Source organism: Telopea speciosissima, chromosome 4, assembly GCF_018873765.1.
Source record: "Telopea speciosissima isolate NSW1024214 ecotype Mountain lineage chromosome 4, Tspe_v1, whole genome shotgun sequence".
NCBI lineage: Eukaryota > Viridiplantae > Streptophyta > Magnoliopsida > Proteales > Proteaceae > Telopea > Telopea speciosissima.
Genome location: NC_057919.1, coordinates 62,273,235 through 62,290,400, shown reverse-complemented (window position 1 = coordinate 62,290,400; position 17,166 = coordinate 62,273,235). Strand labels below are relative to the sequence as shown.

General features: G+C 38.7%; 1 protein-coding gene across 1 annotated transcript; it reads left to right on the top strand.

Annotated features, from left to right (window-relative positions):
- Positions 1-1,485: 1,485 nt before the first annotated feature.
- LOC122659761 (autophagy-related protein 18a-like) lies at positions 1,486-7,692 on the top strand. Its single transcript, XM_043854892.1, has 4 exons — positions 1,486-2,488; positions 6,101-6,308; positions 6,568-6,694; positions 7,448-7,692. The coding sequence occupies exons 1-4, from the start codon at positions 1,532-1,534 to the stop codon at positions 7,536-7,538; spliced, it is 1,383 nt and encodes a 460-aa protein (XP_043710827.1). The 5' UTR covers positions 1,486-1,531; the 3' UTR covers positions 7,539-7,692.
- Positions 7,693-17,166: the final 9,474 nt, after the last annotated feature.

Genomic DNA, 17,166 nt, shown 5'->3' with positions numbered 1-17,166 from the left:
TGTTTGGTTGCGTGAACTTGTGCCCACATAATGTAAAATTAATAAAAGGGAAAAAGAACATTGTTTGGTTGCGTGAAACTGCGCCCACACACAGGGTAGTGCAAAATTATCACCCTAAATAAATCTCATCCATGTTGATGTCCTTGTGCGTGCTTCATTGGCCCTCGTGTTGGTGTAGGGGCTGCGCTATCAGACAATGATCTCTTGCCCTTAATAAAATATTATTTGGAAACTAGTACGTGCTGCGTTTGGTATTCATTCTTGGAACGCACACCTTAATTTCAAGAAATCCACTATATGATTTCAATTTCCAAATGCTTTTAAAGTATAGATGTATAATTAATTATCTTTAGCCACGGTTCAAAATTGAAATCTTCACAGAATGAGGTGCCAAAGAGCCACAAAATGTTGAGTTTGAGAAATTGAAATGAGTTGCCTGACAATGTTCCCCTATGCCTCTCATATGAGGCAATGAAATGACCACCCCGCACCTCCCCTTGGATGCCCATGTGCGTGATCCTATTGACCTTGCACTGGCACAGGGGACATGCAGCCTAGCAAGAAGTCACATCCTTTAAAGAAATAATGGGTTTAAATGTTTAAAGAAAATGTTCTTTGAACCGCTAGGGTAGGAAACAATAGCACATTTGTGTCAACTTTTTCTTTGAACCGCTAAGGTAGGATACATTAGTACCTTTGTGTCTATCTCTTTCCTCACATAAATTGACTTTGCTGCCTTTTTATATATGAGTGTAAAACGAAGGCTGCATTTGATATGAAATCTTGAATTACATTATCAATCTATAATGCATTTCAAGAATGCATGCCAAACGCAGCCTAAATTGATTCCAACTCTGACACGGATCAATGCTCCATTCCCACGTCCATTCATGTTTCTTGTCCCCAAATCAAAGAATAAAGATTGAAAAAAAAGAAAAAAACTTGATTATAATAAGAAGAAGAAATTTAAAAAAAAAACAAAAAGAAAAAAAGAGTTCAGCTAGCACCACCACAAAAGGATGAAAATCCTGTCCTTCGATCTCCTATAAGCGTAACAAAGCCGCCAAGATAAGCGCATCATATTCCCATCCTCCCATGGGTCATATTTATTTTTCCCAGGAACAATGTGGATCTCGTATACTGATTCCATTATCTATACCACCATTGGCGTAACGTATAAATTCTTCCCAAACTAGCGTATTGGTAACCCTCTCCTAGATTGACAATAAGAAGAAGATCATCGTCAGTTTTCATATATCGAAACTACATAAATACCCTCAATAAAAAACCGAAATATCAATACTTGCCCAAGAAGTAAAGGACCCCCTTACACATTGTCCATTTTCATCAGCAATAAGGATGCAATCGTAATTTACGCTTGCGAGAGGCGAACTATACAACTCCTTCGTTCCGGAGTCTGACATCTGAAGGCAGCTGTGTTCGTTTTTATCTCTATCTTTTTTCTCTCTCGATGGTTATGAGTCTCTCTCTTCTACGAAACCTTTTCATAATTTCGTAACAATTTCCATCCATGGCAGCTCTCTCCGCTTGTTCTTCTCCTCCATGGCCGCTTCCGGAGTCAAATCCTAAACCTAATTCTAATTCGAATTTTCTCACTCTTCCCTCAGACGAACGCGCCATGATATCGGACGAATCTCAGATTGCAGTAGAGCCTCCTTTTGCTATGCAACAACGAAGAGATGAAACGGAAGAGAACGTCGAAGATGGAGATGGAGATGAAGATGCGGAAGCTCCTTCCAATTTCAATTCCCCTTCTTCCACCTCTCCTTTCATTCAAAACCCTAGCGCTAACCCCAATCTCCATGAAAATTTGTCTCCGTCAGCGTCTTCTGTTCCCACGCTCCTTCACCTCTCCTTTAATCAGGACCATGGATGTTTTGCCACCGGAACAGATCATGGCTTCCGGATCTACAACTGCGATCCTTTTCGTGAAATCTTCCGGAGAGACTTCGATCATGGAGGCGGTATTGGTGTTGTGGAGATGCTCTTTAGATGCAATATTCTTGCACTTGTCGGGGGCGGACCTGATCCGCAATACCCGATCAACAAGGTCATGATTTGGGATGATCACCAGAGCCGTTGCATCGGCGAGTTGTCATTTAGATCTGAGGTCCGTGCCGTACGGCTTCGGCGTGATCGTATTATTGTCGTTTTGGAACAGAAGATATTTGTGTACAATTTCGCCGACCTGAAGCTGTTGCACCAAATTGAGACGATTGCCAATCCCAAGGGGCTTTGTGCGGTGTCACAGGTGTCTGGTTCACTTGTCTTGGTTTGCCCTGGGCTGCAGAAGGGTCAGGTTAGGGTTGAGCATTATGCGTCTAAGAGAACAAAGTTCATCACGGCTCATGATTCGAGGATCGCGTGTTTCGCACTCACCCAGGATGGTAAATTGCTCGCTACAGCCAGCACCAAGGGCACTCTGGTTCGGATTTTCAATACATTGGATGGAACTCTTCTTCAAGAGGTATGTAGCAGTTTAACTGTTTCTTCTGTTCATTGTTTTTCTCTATATTTTTGTATTCTTATTTTCTCGAGAACAATCTCGGAAAAGAACGGCATTGCCCATTGATATGTGCTATTATTGGTTCCTTTTCCCGGAAGTCATTTTTCTCTCTGGTTATTGGTTCTGCTAAACGATTTATTATGCATCAATTTGAAGAAACTTTTGGATGTTAATGGCAGCCTTTTTTTTGGGGGAGGTGGAATTGGGGGTGGGGGAGGGAATTGAGTAGAGGGATAGGGAAAGAAGAAGGCAGAAGGGCCAATGCGCCAAAAAATCACCACTGGGCTGCAACAGAACCAATAGGCTGAAGCCTAAATAAGGATAGAACATATTCTCAAACGAAAACTACATCCTGATAAGATCCAAACTATTGTTCTTCAAAAAGCGAGCAGAAACTCTATTCATAATTTTTTGAACTGACATCCCACAGATCATAAGAAGCTCCTTGGCATTCATAAAATAATCTTTAAATGTTCTGAGGTTGCTTTCCATTCAGAGAATCCAAACTTTAGCATGAGACTGTTGCTTGAGTCTTATTCAGATTTCTGGATTTAGAGTGCCAAAGCACCACTGAAACTACCAAAAATTGGTCCTAAGATATGAAATTTATGCATGAAATGTTATTAGAACTCATAGGAAAAGGAAAAGAATGAGCAAATCTCCGGCTGATTCCACATGATTACAAGAAAATGGACTTCCACCGATTTGAGCCAGCCCCTGCTTTGGAAAAAAAAACCTGGTCATATTGATGTCACACCATCTGACCTTGTCCTTTCTGTTTCTATCTTGAAAAAATTCTGTTGTTTAAAAATAAAAACATGCTCTTTGAATGCTAAAATCAAAACATTAACAGGCATTGGTATTTTGTGGACTTGCATGCATATATATGTACAGCCAAGCATGGCATTTTTTTAGCTTCTTTTGAGGAAAAATAGTTCTGTTTTTATATTGTATACTTTTGTTTAAAAATACCAACGAATATACTCTGTTTAATGGCCAAAAACAAAATGCAAATATCTATTAGAAAGATGAATGAACAATAAATGAACTAATGCAGGAGCAATTTTTTGGACTGGGCTAAACCCGCTGGGGGACTCATATGAAGACGAACCGGGTCCAAGTGGGTTCTTAGGTTCAGCAGGATATTTAGGAATTATTTTATTTGGAAAATATATGTAATCTTGTATTTGGGTAGCAATTAGGGAATTAGCAATTTGAGTTTTATCGAGTTTCTGTTTTAGTTAGTAGATTTTAACTCTATTTGTGTTTTAGACTTCAATTAGGAAACTTAATTTCTTTTTTACATAAATATGATTGTAACCCAATTTGCTGGGTAGATTTGTGAATGGAATTTTGTTGAGTTGTTTGTGGTACCGATTGGTACAAAACAATGGTCGTGTGACCACCTCTTCTCCCCTCCCCTGTAATCTTCTTCTTCTTCCCTTCTTCCTTCTATTATTCCTTCGCCCTACTTTTCCCGTTGAATCCCTGAAACGCACCTAGTCTTACCTTTGTTCCAGCAACACCTGCAACCAGCCATATTGATAATTGATCCTTCCCTACCCTCTCCTTTTCAGCTTAGGTTTAGATCGATGGTTCCCTACCCTGAGGTGAGTCAAACCTTAGAACGGAATGCCTTGATATCACCTCTACTGTAATATTGAATCAGAAATCAAGTCTGGTTCGTACTTGTCGCTGGACCTGAGTTGCAGTTTTCTTTTCCTTCAAACTTTAGGTCTCTATTTGAGTGGAATCAGCAAGTCTACTTAGGCTTAGATTGAAGGTTCCCTACCCTGAGGTGAATCAAGCCTTAGAACAAAATGCCTTGATATCACCTCTACTCTAAAATTGAATCAGAAATCAAATTCTGGTTCGTACTTGTTGCTGGACCTGAGTTGCAGTTTTCATTTCCTTCAAACTTTAGGTCTCTATTTGAGTGGAATCAGCAAGTCTTTCAGTTTTCGACCTCCACCGAAGTTTCAGGTGAGTCTAAGGCGGTACCGATGAGTTCCATCGCTCAAAATCGAATCTGGTTTTCTGCCTCTTCTTATTCCTAACGTGAGGTTGAAGGAGACAGTCGATTCATTTATGTTTTAATCCATTAAACCTCATCTTCCAGAAATACCCTCCTTTAGGGTAATTCAACTTTATCCTAATTTTGCCTTCCCTTCGAAGTTTACCCTCTTACAAGAAATCTTATTTTCTTTCATATCCTATCACCCATTTAAAACTACCAATTACCCCTTTGAGATTCCTTTTAATTACGATACTGCCATCTTATTATAGACTTATGTTTATTTATAATTCTGCCATTGGTTATATGAACTTCCACATATTTACAGAATTGCCATCATTCCTTACTATTTGGCTATTGCACGTTTTAGTGGGCCACAAGCAATCTGATTTGGGTCTTCTAAACCCAGGATCTGCATTATGAACAATATATCCTTCCTAAAAAATCTTTTCTTTGTCCATATGATTTTGGTCACTTCAATATTGTTATTTTTTAATCAAAAGGATTACTAGTTTACTACTAGTATCTTTTGGTTTTTGCCTTCTGTTGGTGGTACAAAACAAAAACACCAAAATAAAACCAAGTATGGAACTAAAACAGCTAATCCCGTCTGCAACCTAATTACCCATACTTTAGACCCCTAAAAGGGGCCTATTACATAGAAAACCCATGGGACCAAAGGTCCAACATGTATATAACCCAACCCTGGACTTATTCCTAATAAAACAAGTTTTATTTGGTGATGAATCTGAATCAGTTCTTACCAAAAAAAAATCTGAATCAGTTTGCAGTTCCTGTATTGTGGCTGTGGGACCAATATTTTGAGACTTGTAACTGCAAACTGACTGGTGTCTGCCTATGCATTTAATCCTTGATCAAGCAGCTTTTAGGTTAGACACCTTTGAATCGAGTTATTTTTTGGTGGGGTTATTTGTGGTCGTCCTTTTTAATCGTTTTAAGGTATGTGTTTGTTGGTTGTCACCTTGGCAAGCCACCTTTTATAAACTGAAGGCAGGAGCCTGAAACACCTTTCTTTTATTATTATTTTACAGCATCACATTCACAAAATTTTGGTGGGTTTCTTGAAAATTAGGCCTTCCACTGCTGTAAATCTCCAATTTTAGACTTGCATTGTCATGTAATATAACATTGGACAATCCTTGGTCATTGTCACCCTTGGGCTAAGTTTTTGCAGGACATTGTTCCAAATGGTTTAATTTGTAGATAAGAGCCAACTCTTACTAGATATCTAGAAATCTTGTAGAGTACTTTAAACTTTTCAACTGCCCACTAGAAAGTTTAATAATGAACAGCGAGGGGAGCATATACAACATTTTGAGGCTGTTTTTTGGAAATTCATTTCTTGGAGCCCCTATTGACTTTGGACAGATAATTGTGGTAGCTTCCCTCTTTTTAGTTTATGCGTGCTTTCGGCATATGATTCCTTTGGAAGTAAAGGAAGTTCATACTTCCAAATGTTGGTCTTCATCATTCGGTATATTTTTACATGCTTAATGCACCTTCCCTTTACTTTTTGATTCATTGGATATATGATGCAGGTGCGTAGGGGTGCTGATAGAGCAGAGATCTACAGTTTGGCTTTCTCTTCTACTGCAGAGTGGCTAGCTGTGTCAAGTGACAAGGGCACTGTTCATGTTTTCAATCTCAAGGTTAATTCAGGATCTCCAGGAAATGATAATACACGCATTGTATCTGGTCCCAATAATGCTGCTGCATCAAGTGGTTCATCACTTTCTTTCATTAAAGGTAACATTTCTTTACTTTTACTAAATCATTCTAATAGAATAATTAAAAATATGTATTAAGTGTCTCAGTTGGAATGGTTATACAACCTGTTTACCTGTTTGAGAAACTCATGGTATCTTTGTTGATCCCTAATAAACTGAGTATCATGGGGGGGTATATTATCATTTTTACTTTTTTTTGTTTTTACCTTTTTTAGCATAATAATGAACCAATGAAGCCGAAAGCTTTTCTAAAACTTGGTTGGATTTTATACGTGCAGGGGTGCTGCCTAAGTATTTTAGCTCAGAATGGTCAGTTGCGCAATTCCGCCTGCATGAAGGTTCTCAGTACATTGTTGCTTTTGGCCATCAAAAGGATACAATCGTTGTACTCGGCATGGATGGAAGGTAATACTTTGAATTATTAAAATTCCATGGTTAGTGTAACGCTGCTAGAGCCCCATGACACCTTACCTGGGCACCAACTTGATACACTCATGTAAGCCCGATGGAACTAATAAAAATTGTAGAGGAATTTATTTGGAGAAACAGTTGGATGTCTGAAAATACAAGGGAAAAGGCCAATGTATTGTAGGCCTTCTGAGAGGCACAAAATTTGGCATATGTCAAGATAAACTTTAGAGGGTATCATCCTGTCTATCCAATGTGTGGCTGATCGGCATTATCAGCCTCCACATGGCCCAATTTGACAACTCATCTTGCCTTGCCAAGTGAGTTGGCCATCCTAGGATCAAGAATTCAGAGCCAGATCAAATAGGATGGGCATCTTACATTTTGATGAGATTATTTTTTAGAACCCAAGTTTGCCAGCGGAAGACTTGCATTCAAGTGGTATACCATATACAGGTATCAATGGATATAAAATTTTTTGGAACAGGTGATTCCCTGGCCCTTTTTCATTGTCGGAATGGTCAATCCTATCTGGACCAATCCAGATTGGCCTTGACCAACTTGACCCCTGACACAGATACCAGAATCCTTGACCGGGTCGCAACTTTTGTTAAGGGCAAATAATGAGAACAAATATATAACTTCCCTTGGCAAGTAACGAGGAAAGAAAGTTAACATTTGAAATGTTATTGTCATCCTTCAAAGATGAGTAATTTGATGGTATGTGATGGTATGTGATTGTATGTGCAGCTTCTATCGATGTCAGTTTGATCCGGTGACCGGTGGCGAGATGAGTCAACTGGAATATTACAACTTCCTGAAGCCAGAAGACACTTTCTAGACCAAAGCCGAAGGCATGTCTTCTTTCTAATTTTGGCAAGCTTGTCTAGTGTTTTATGATGTTATCTTAGGGAAATTTCTTTTTGAGACTAAATAAATTGTAAATATATTAGTATAAATGGCATCTGTAGATAATACCTGTGAATATAGCCCAACCCTCCAAAAAAAAAAGAGCTATACCAATAAGTATTTATTATTTATAGAGGACATGCGTGTATATTGTATGTTTGGACCTTGTTTACCCTGATTAACCATCCAAATGAAACTGTGTTTCCTGTGATTACCTAAAGATTTCTTCAGCCTCCCTGTTGTGCCTTATTATTATTATTTTTTTGGGTTAATAGAAAAAATATAATTAAATTAAGGGTAATTTACACATACCCCCCTGAGGTTTAATGAAAAGATATTTTCAACCCCCAGGTTTGGAAAATTCTGCATATCCCCCTGAGGTTTGCAAATGGTAACAGATAGGTCCATTCCGTCAGTTCATGACTAACACTGTTAAAAAATAGACTTGAACTGACGGAATTGCCCTTATAGAAATTTTTTTTGAAAAAAAAAACACTTGCAATTCATCTTCCCCAATCGATTTTGGGGAAGATGATATGTAGGTTTTGCTCTGTCGATGCACTAATTCAAGGAAAAAACCATTAAAATTGGGAGCATCCAAAATTAAATAAATGAATTGAATCTCTTCACCCCTTCATTACCTTTTCTCCTTCTTCTTCTAAAACCTAAACAAATTGCTGCTCCACCATCGCCACCTACTATTTAAGCAGTCGTTCTATCCTGGATTCAAGATCATTGTCTGAAATATCTTTCTCCATCTTCACCAAAAATAAAAAAATGTCATTCTCCATTCCAGAGGGTCAGATCCCGTGGGAGAAGATATTTTCCCTTCACAAAAAGTGGGTCCTTAACGGTTTGTTTGTATCCTTCGATACAAACCATAAGTCCCATTCCATTCGGAAGCAGAGATCTGAGCCAAAAACTGTAAAGCCGAGATCTTTAACCGGCGAAAAGGGCAGCATCACTGGAGATCTGACATTGTAAATTTTTACTAGCTAAGTGGTTTTCCAATATTTGCAGGAATCTCGAATTTCATAAAAGGGATAAGTCTTCCTTGGTTTTTGGGCTCTCTTCTGTTCTCTTTCTCCCACAAATTGAAAGGAAAAGGGACGAAAAATGCAATCTTTGCTTTGGATTTTCCAAATTTTGAAATCTTTGCGATCGCTTCGATTGACCTTCCCAAATCCTTTGCTTAGAAAACCTTATAGCTAATGGCAACCGTTTCTTCTTTATCTTCCGCCAAGTCTTTCCTGTCAAATTAACCCCTTGATTTTTTAGGTTGTTGAACCTCAAGTTTGTTGGCTGGTTCCAATAGAGAAGGGTTTTAGTACTTGAGTCCAGAATTTCGCTCGAGTGAACCTCATAGCATGGAGTTCTTCTCTTCGAGGTTTGGAGCTACCGCCTGGTCTTTCATCGAGGAAGAAGAAGAAAGATTCTTCTATTTCTTAATCTCTAATTTCTGGAAAGCTTCTTCTATTTCTTAATCTGACATTGGCCTACTTCTATCTGTTTTGATTTTTGTGTCAAGCATGGCAATCTTGAAGTTGTTAAATTCTCTCTTTTTCATGTCTTCACTTCATTCCTGATGAGATTCCTCTTAGGAAGATGAGTTGCAGGTGGAGTGGATTTGAAAATTTTCCTAATTTCGATAAGGGTTGAAAGGGTTTTGAAACCTACAACTCATCTTCCCCAAAATCGTTTGGGAAAGATGAATTGCAGGTGTTTTTTTTTTTTTTTTTTTAAAAAAATTTGCGTAAGGGCAATTTTGTCAGTTCAAGTCTATTTTTTAATAGTGTTAATCATGAACTGACGGAATGGACAATCGGTTATCATTTGCAAACATCAGGGGGGTATGCAGAATTTTCCAAACCTGGGGGTTGAAAATATCCTTTCATTAAACCTCAGGGAGGTATGTGTAAATTTACCTTAAATTAAAGAAGATAGTTCACAACGTTGTCCCTGATATCAGCCCCTCTGTTGTGGCGCTATGTTGTTCCTTTTTGATTCCTTAGAGTCTAGTCCATTTTAAATTTAGGGAAAGTTTCCTCTAGATAAAGCAAACGTTAGGCCTTTTTGCCCTTTGGTAATGTAATTCTAAATCCTTAAATTACCCCTGCGTCCCTCCCACAGCCTCCACAGCATAGTCCTCATCGTCCGCCCGCTGCCACTTCTCATCTTGCCACTGTCGTAGACTAGTTTGTCAAGGTCCACCTCGTCGACCAAGCTAAGTTGTCCTGCCTTGCTTTACCTTCTCAAAGGCTGTGTTGAGTATGTATTTTAGGTCGATTTTGCATTTCTGAGCGTTAAAAACTACTATTTTTATTTTCTGAGAATGTAAAATCAACTTAAAATACATCTTTTTTTTTGGGAGGGGAAGGGTTTCAAAGATTGACGCAAAGAGCAGAGATCTGATTCTAGGGTTCTCTCTGCTTTCTTATCTTCCACCGTCTTTGTGGTCTCTTGTATTGTTGGCAGACTACAGGGGCACCAATCCCCATCTCCCCTCGGACCTAGCCTCTGCCTTCATCCACCCTTTGCGTGAATATTATGGTGAGGCTTTTAGTACTGTTTGAGTAGAAGCTGTGGAAGTCGAGCTCATAGAACCTGAAACTATAAACTAACAATTCTACGGTCTTTGCAATGTGCCAACTGATTGTAACCTCCATTATCCAAATCAAAAGGTGATTTAATTTATCAGTTTGGTACGAAGCAGGGGCTGTGAAATTCGAGTTTGCCAGAATAGAGGCCCTGTTCATTGTTCACCTAATGTTTCTCTGCATTGGGGTAATCTAATGGACCGTGGACGATGGACTTATCTTATTTTTATTCGTTAGTTTCTTGTTCTTATGTAAGTAGTAATGGAGATTGAAATGAAGAGCCAAAAACAAAAAGGAGAAATTTAGCCCCCATGATCATGGCTTTCTTCCTCAGCATGTTTTGTTTCATCAAGTCTAAAGCCCCCAAATTGTGAATCATGTGCAATTGCAGAACAAATCGAGCCTGAGGAGTGGAGATGAAGCGCACGCCGGGGGGGTTGGGGGGGGGGGGGGGGGGAGGAGAGATTGGGATAGGAGTTGTGGAGAGGGGTGGTTCACGGTAAAGGGGAAGGCGGGGGTGACAGGAGGCTATGGGAGTCGGGTGTCATCAGAATGGGCTGTCGAAGGAGATGGGAGCAGGGTTAGTTTAGGGATTAAGAATTAATAGAGGAAAAAGAGGTGGAACTTTGCTTGTGTGGAAGAATCAGAAAAGCAATTTAAGTAGTATAGTTTAAACTTTGAATAAATATAGGTCAAATATATAAAGAAATGATAGAAAATCTCCCTTAAATTTATTTCGGGGTTTGCGTATAATATAAGAATCAGAACTTGAAAACACGACATTAGGTGCATTGAAATTTGAAAGTAATCTGGTTAAAATTTAAAAGTAGATAATTCTATTACCTAAAAAAAAAAAAGTAGAAAATTCTATCAAAAATAGAGAGAATATGAAATGACTTCACTACCTGTCTATGTGTGAAATCATTTCATCGCTCATCAATATTGCTTGCTTAGAGAATCTTCTCATTTTTTTCGTAATATTTTGAACATAAAGGAGATCTTAGCATTCTGATCATTGTTTCCGTAAAAAAACAGTTTTGATCACACGGTGTTTCATTGTAAATTACCAGTTGATTTCTGTGCATTTGAATTTGAGGAGAGAGAAAGAGAGACATAAATCAATCATTGCATCATCATAATTTTTTTTTTCTTTTATTTTCTTGGCATCTAAACATAGCCTTAAGTACAAATTGGCGGCTGGTCATTACTAAGGGTGTCAATTGGTCCGGTTTTAGGTTATCGGTCCGGTTCCTTAGTTATCATAATCTTAAGTCTTTAAGAATTATATAGTATATAAGTTTAGGATAAGGATTTATACTGGTTTCTAGTTGATCTATCGGTTCTAGAACCGGTGGGAGACCAATAACTTAATCGATAAATCCAAAACTAGACCAATAACTTTAATCGGTAGATCCAAAAAATGAAATTGTTGTAGTCGTTTTAACCCTCAATATCACCGTGGGGCCCTTCTCATGGATATTTTACTTTCTTTTATTTTTCAATAATGATAATTCTTCAAATAGTTTTAAGCAAATTTGACTTTTTTTTTTAAAACAAAATTTAAGCAATATGTGGACATAGACAATATGTCATGTGCTATGGGTATTGCCGTATTGGAAATCCATTAATTGACTCAATGCTTTTGTTTTTTAAAGCATGTGCGCTTATGAAATTCAATTTTTTTTTGGGTGGAGATTATGAAATTCATTTTGGTACCCTTGGGTATTGAAAACAATAATCTAGTTTTTTTTTGGGTAGAAAGATAGTCTATTGAGCAAAACGGATTACACTCCTATCCTTTCCTACAAAGGGAGCAGCTAGGCAGGGAAAAACAATAATCTACTTAAGTGTTTGTTAACCTTTTGGGAATGCTATGTGATTTGTGTAATTACACTTTTAAAAAAAGAAAAGAAAAAAAAAAGGATAAATGACACTTAGGGCACCTAACATTTTAACAAACTATAGTTTAGATATCTTTTGGGATTGGTGTGTGGTTTGTGTGATTACACTTTCATCCAAAAAAAAATAATTTAGTTTAGATACTTAACTTTTCACATATTATGTTGGGATACCTAAATCTGATTATAATTAATCTGATTACTCATTTTTTTTTCTTTTCCAATTTTACGCTTCTGAATAATTATGTTTACTTTTTAATAAAAAAAACCTATGTGGAACCCTTATCACCGTCCCTCTTCTAATACTTCTTCTTCCTTGAACCCCATTGATCCAAAGCCCCTATTGCAACGAATAATTATCACCTCTAAATCGCAGGCACCTTCAATTCCTCTAATAGGGGGGAGTGGATCCCACCTTGGGCAGTGTTATTGGGCAAAGGGCAGGGTGGTCATTTCTTCCCCCATGTGAGGAATTGGAAGACTTGAAGGGGGCAGCGAATTGGAGGGGATAACGATTTCAACCCAAACCCATCGAATCGTTATTCCCTCCAATTCCTCCAATTCCTCACATGGGGGTAGAAATGATCACCCTACCCCCAACCCGAAATATTGCCCAAGGTGGGGTCCACTCCCCCTATTAAAGGAATTTGAGGAATTGGAAGTACCCACGAATTGGAGGTGATAATTATTCGAAAAAAATTTGTTGCTATACTTGTAATAGGAATGTTCCTGCTACAAGGCGTGTTCCTGCTACAAGGCTTGCAGCCAAGGAAATGGAATAATTCACTTCCCCTTGGGCTTCATAAATACTTTTCTAGATTTTTGTATTTTCTAAAATACCCTTTAAGATTCCATTTCCTTCGCTGCCAGCCTTGTCCTACAAGTGTAGCAGCAAAATCTCATCCATAATTATTCAAGCTGATCTGCCGCTAATCCTCGTTGCAACCTAATCCCACCATCACGCCCTACCCTCACCGTCTACCCCGCCCTTTTTTCCTTCCCCAAACCACCCCCCCCCCCACCCCTTCTTTCCCACAACCCCACCCCTGTTCGTCCTCCCCTGCTGCCATCGATCGCTCACCTCTGCAACTTCCTGCCCCACCCTCCTCAAGCCCCTCCCCTATTCTTCCTACCGCCGCACCCTTGCAATCGTCCCATTTGTGTTGTTTTCCAGTTAGTTAGCCATTCCTCCTACTTCTTCGCTCTTCTTTCCAATCTCTCACCATATCTAGGAATTCAAATTCCTCGTTCTAATCACACTCACACTTTCTTTTCCTCTTCCACTTTGAAGAGGAAACCCTAATCCAATAAGTCACCTCATATAGTCTTGGACTCCAGATTTCTATCTGTCTAAACTCTAAAATCTCAGTTTTCCTTAGCAAGTGATGATTAAAAAATAAAATAAAAAATCAAACTACATGATTTGAAGAGCTGACTAAAACCTCCAAAAGAACCACTTGATGATTTGCAGAAACTACAGTGGCCTCCTTTTACTCCAACGACTGTAGGGTTGGGGTCGGTGGGGTTGCAGGAAGACGAAGAAGAAGATGAGGGGATGGTGATGTGGGTATTGTTTTTTATATTAAAAAATAAAATATTTATTTAAAAGGGTATAATTAGAAAAAGAAAAAAAATTGAATAATGAGATTATAACTGATCTGATTTTGTTATAATCTGATTTAGATATCCCAACCAAACGCAATATGTGAAACATTGGATATCTAAAGTCTAAATTATAATTTTGTTTAAACGTTAGATACCCTAGGTGTCATTTACCCACAAAAAAAAACACACTTAAGTATATTGTTGTTTTCAACGCCCAAGGGTGCCAAAATGAATTCCATAATCTCACATGCTTTGAAAACAACATGAAACAATTCATGAACATAGTGGTATGTCATTAAACTGAAGGATGACTAATTGAATTTGACGCACGAGAAGTATTTTGGGGGGTTGGGGGTTGGGGGGGGGGGGGCGTGTTAGATATTATTTTAGCTCAAACGAACCCTCAAACCCACAAAGTAGAAGAAAAATAAAAATAAATTAGAAACAGTTGATTTCATAAAATTCAAGATGAAGATTACAAGCTTTAAAAAGACTTTACGAACATGCAAAAGTGTGTCAAAATTCAAAAAGTGTGTTAAAATTCAAAATCCAAAAAAAACTTTGGAACCCCGGATGGCCTTGAAAATGAAGGAAATTATTTTAGCTCAAATGAACCCTCAAATCCACAAAGTAGAAGATAAATGAAAATAAGTAAGAAACAGTTGATTTCATAAAATTCAAGATGAAGATTACAAGCTCTAAAACGACTTTACGAACACGCAAAAGTGTGTCAAAATTCAAAAAGTGTGTTAAAATTCAAAATCCAAAAAAATCTTTGGAACCCCGAATGGCCTTGAAAATGAAGGAAATTTCAGAAGAACGATGTAGCTGAACCGGAAGCTTGAAGATCTCGGTCACCCATTTCCAAAAACATATTATAATGATGAATCAGACTAGTATAGGTAGATGTATGCCACCGGGAAGTTAGCCCTTGAATATTTAGTACTTTCTGTCGGACTGGGTCACCTTCTGTCGGTACAGGAAATCTAGAAACTATGCTGTTATCTCTTCTACTGGACTTTGAGGCTGAAATTCAACATATGACTAGTCCAACCATTGAAATATCTATCCAACAGCTAAAAATCCTAAAAATCACCTTGGAAACAAAGGTACTTGTTACCACTTGTGATTTATGAAGAACATATGTGGGTGATTCACCTTGTCGTCCCCTTTTGTATCTTGGAACAGGCAAATGAACTATGGCTCCGTTTGGTTGTAAGGAAAATTAAAGGGAAGGGAAGGAAAAATTTTCAAACCTAAAAAAGAAACTTTTGTAATCATTACCCCATGTAATTGTATAAACTATTTCAATTTCTTACCATAAATAGTAAATATACATTTTACATGTAATATTTATTTTACATTTTTTTTTTTGTGCAATTGGGAGCTTTATATATATATTTTGTATAAGGGGAGATTGAATCGGGGAGGGGATAAGGTACCACCAGCCAGGAGACTCGAACTCGAGACCTCCTGGTGAGCATAGGCATGAAGCACACCACGGCTCACCAACTGAGCTAGGTAGTTGTTGGTATTTATTTTAAACCAAAGGAAATTAGAAGCAAAGTAAAGTGGAATTTAATAACCAAATATGGAATGATTTAGAGTTATTTGATATTGTCACATGATGTCACATGGGGTAATGATTATAATAATTCCTTTTTTAAGTATGAAAAGTTTCCTTCCTTTCCCTTTAATTCCCCTTGCAACCAAACAGAGCCTATGTGAATGGTCCAACATTGTAATCCATGTGGAGTTGGTTCTCCCCAATTGACCATTGGATGAGTTCTACACCTATATGTTAGCCATGTGTCAAATTTTGATACTCAAATTTAATCAAGGGGTGTTGTTCTCTATGCCGCAGTGCAGCCTATACCCAGGCACATGGGGGTGGGTGCAATGACAACCCTACCCCCTGCACAGACTGCCCATGTGCCTGGGTGCAGGCTGCACTGCGGCACATAGAACATTCTCTCTTTAATCAAATATCCAATTATGTATGTCCATGCATCTTTGTATTTTTAAGTCATATGAACATATCCATGTACCTTGCATAGTTCCTAGATTTTTCAAACTTAATTTTGACACCTGAAAAACTTCATTTGGGTAAAATTAGGCATGTAGGCAGGGGAGTTTCGGGTCTACCCATTCCATGGTTTGGTGCACGGTATCAGATTGGGTATTGATTACATCCATAACTGATACGATATCTATACAGATCAATCAGATAAGTTTGCCCCTAGTTTACCTAAAAAATAAGATTTTTTTTTATTCTTTTACCCCTGATTTACTTAAAAATTGGATTTTTTTTTTTACTGTTTTACTCCAGGTCTGTACCGTTTCACTGATACGATATCGACATAGTATTGAGATCAGTGGCTAGCAATATTGATACAGATCGTCTGATAACAATACCAAAAACCATTACCCATCCACAAAATTTTGGGCACATCTGGATAAAACTAAAAACGCATTTGTAAGAGTGAGGAAGATCTTTTTTATTATAGCATACATTGGGCATTTGGGCTGATCATGTCGTCGGAGAATTTTTTTAATGGGAAGGAGAGAAATAAAGGAGAAAATCTATTCCATAATCCTTTTCTTTTAATTTTAAGAAAGCAATTTCTATACTTGTGTCTATATCTCTCCTCCTCAAAACAAGGGGGCAGAGGTGTCTTTTCATGTAGGGAGGAGAGAGAGACTCATGGGAGTGGTGGCGACAAGCCACACTCCTCAGAGTTCTTTTTCCCTAATTTTTTATATACTTGTGTAGACACTAAATTTTGTCACCCCCCTTGGCGATGATGACGACGAGATACGGACGATGAACGCCACACCTTCCTCCCTTCCCAGACCTAAAAAGACAGGGCCCATGCGCCCAAACACACCCCAACACCCAAAAAAGCCCATTTTGGCCCAAAAAAGTGAAAAAGAGAGAAATCTCACCGATCACGGCATTGTGACAGTTCCTCACGGCACTGTGGAGGCCCCCCACGACACCCAAGTACAAAATCACGGTGCCGGGGGGTTTCTGACGTCGACCGGCTGATGTTAGCCACAACACTGTGGCAGGGGCCACCACGACGCCATGGTGGTCTCCACATGGCCTTTGAAGGGGCTTCCCTCCTTATAAATAAGAGGGTCCCCCTCCCCCCAAATCAGAGGTTTTCGGGCAAAGAGACCCTCCCAGCTCGTTTTTTAGTCTTTTTTCCCCCATTTCTTCCCCTCTTGAGTGTTCGTTGGAGCGAGACTCCGAATGTATGGGTAGATCTGTCGATTACCCACTTGAATAAAAGAGCGGTTCCCACCTCTCTATCTCGCTATCCCGTCAGTGTACGGATAGCGAAAATCTTCTTCGCAACCGTTATTCTGTCCGCATACAGATAACCAAAGAACATTCAAAAAGAGCTGTTACTCTGTTCAGAAAAGCCCGTGTTGGCCCATTCATCCGTCTCCCCTG

Excerpts from the sequence above, each read along its gene's own strand:
- LOC122659761 (XM_043854892.1), top strand. The coding sequence starts at position 1,532 with ATGGCAGCTCTCTCCGCTTGTTCTTCTCCTCCATGGCCGCTTCCGGAG. Across the intron at positions 2,489-6,100 it reads ATGGAACTCTTCTTCAAGAG|GTGCGTAGGGGTGCTGATAG; the intron begins GTATGTAGCAGT and ends TATATGATGCAG. Across the intron at positions 6,695-7,447 it reads GTACTCGGCATGGATGGAAG|CTTCTATCGATGTCAGTTTG; the intron begins GTAATACTTTGA and ends TTGTATGTGCAG.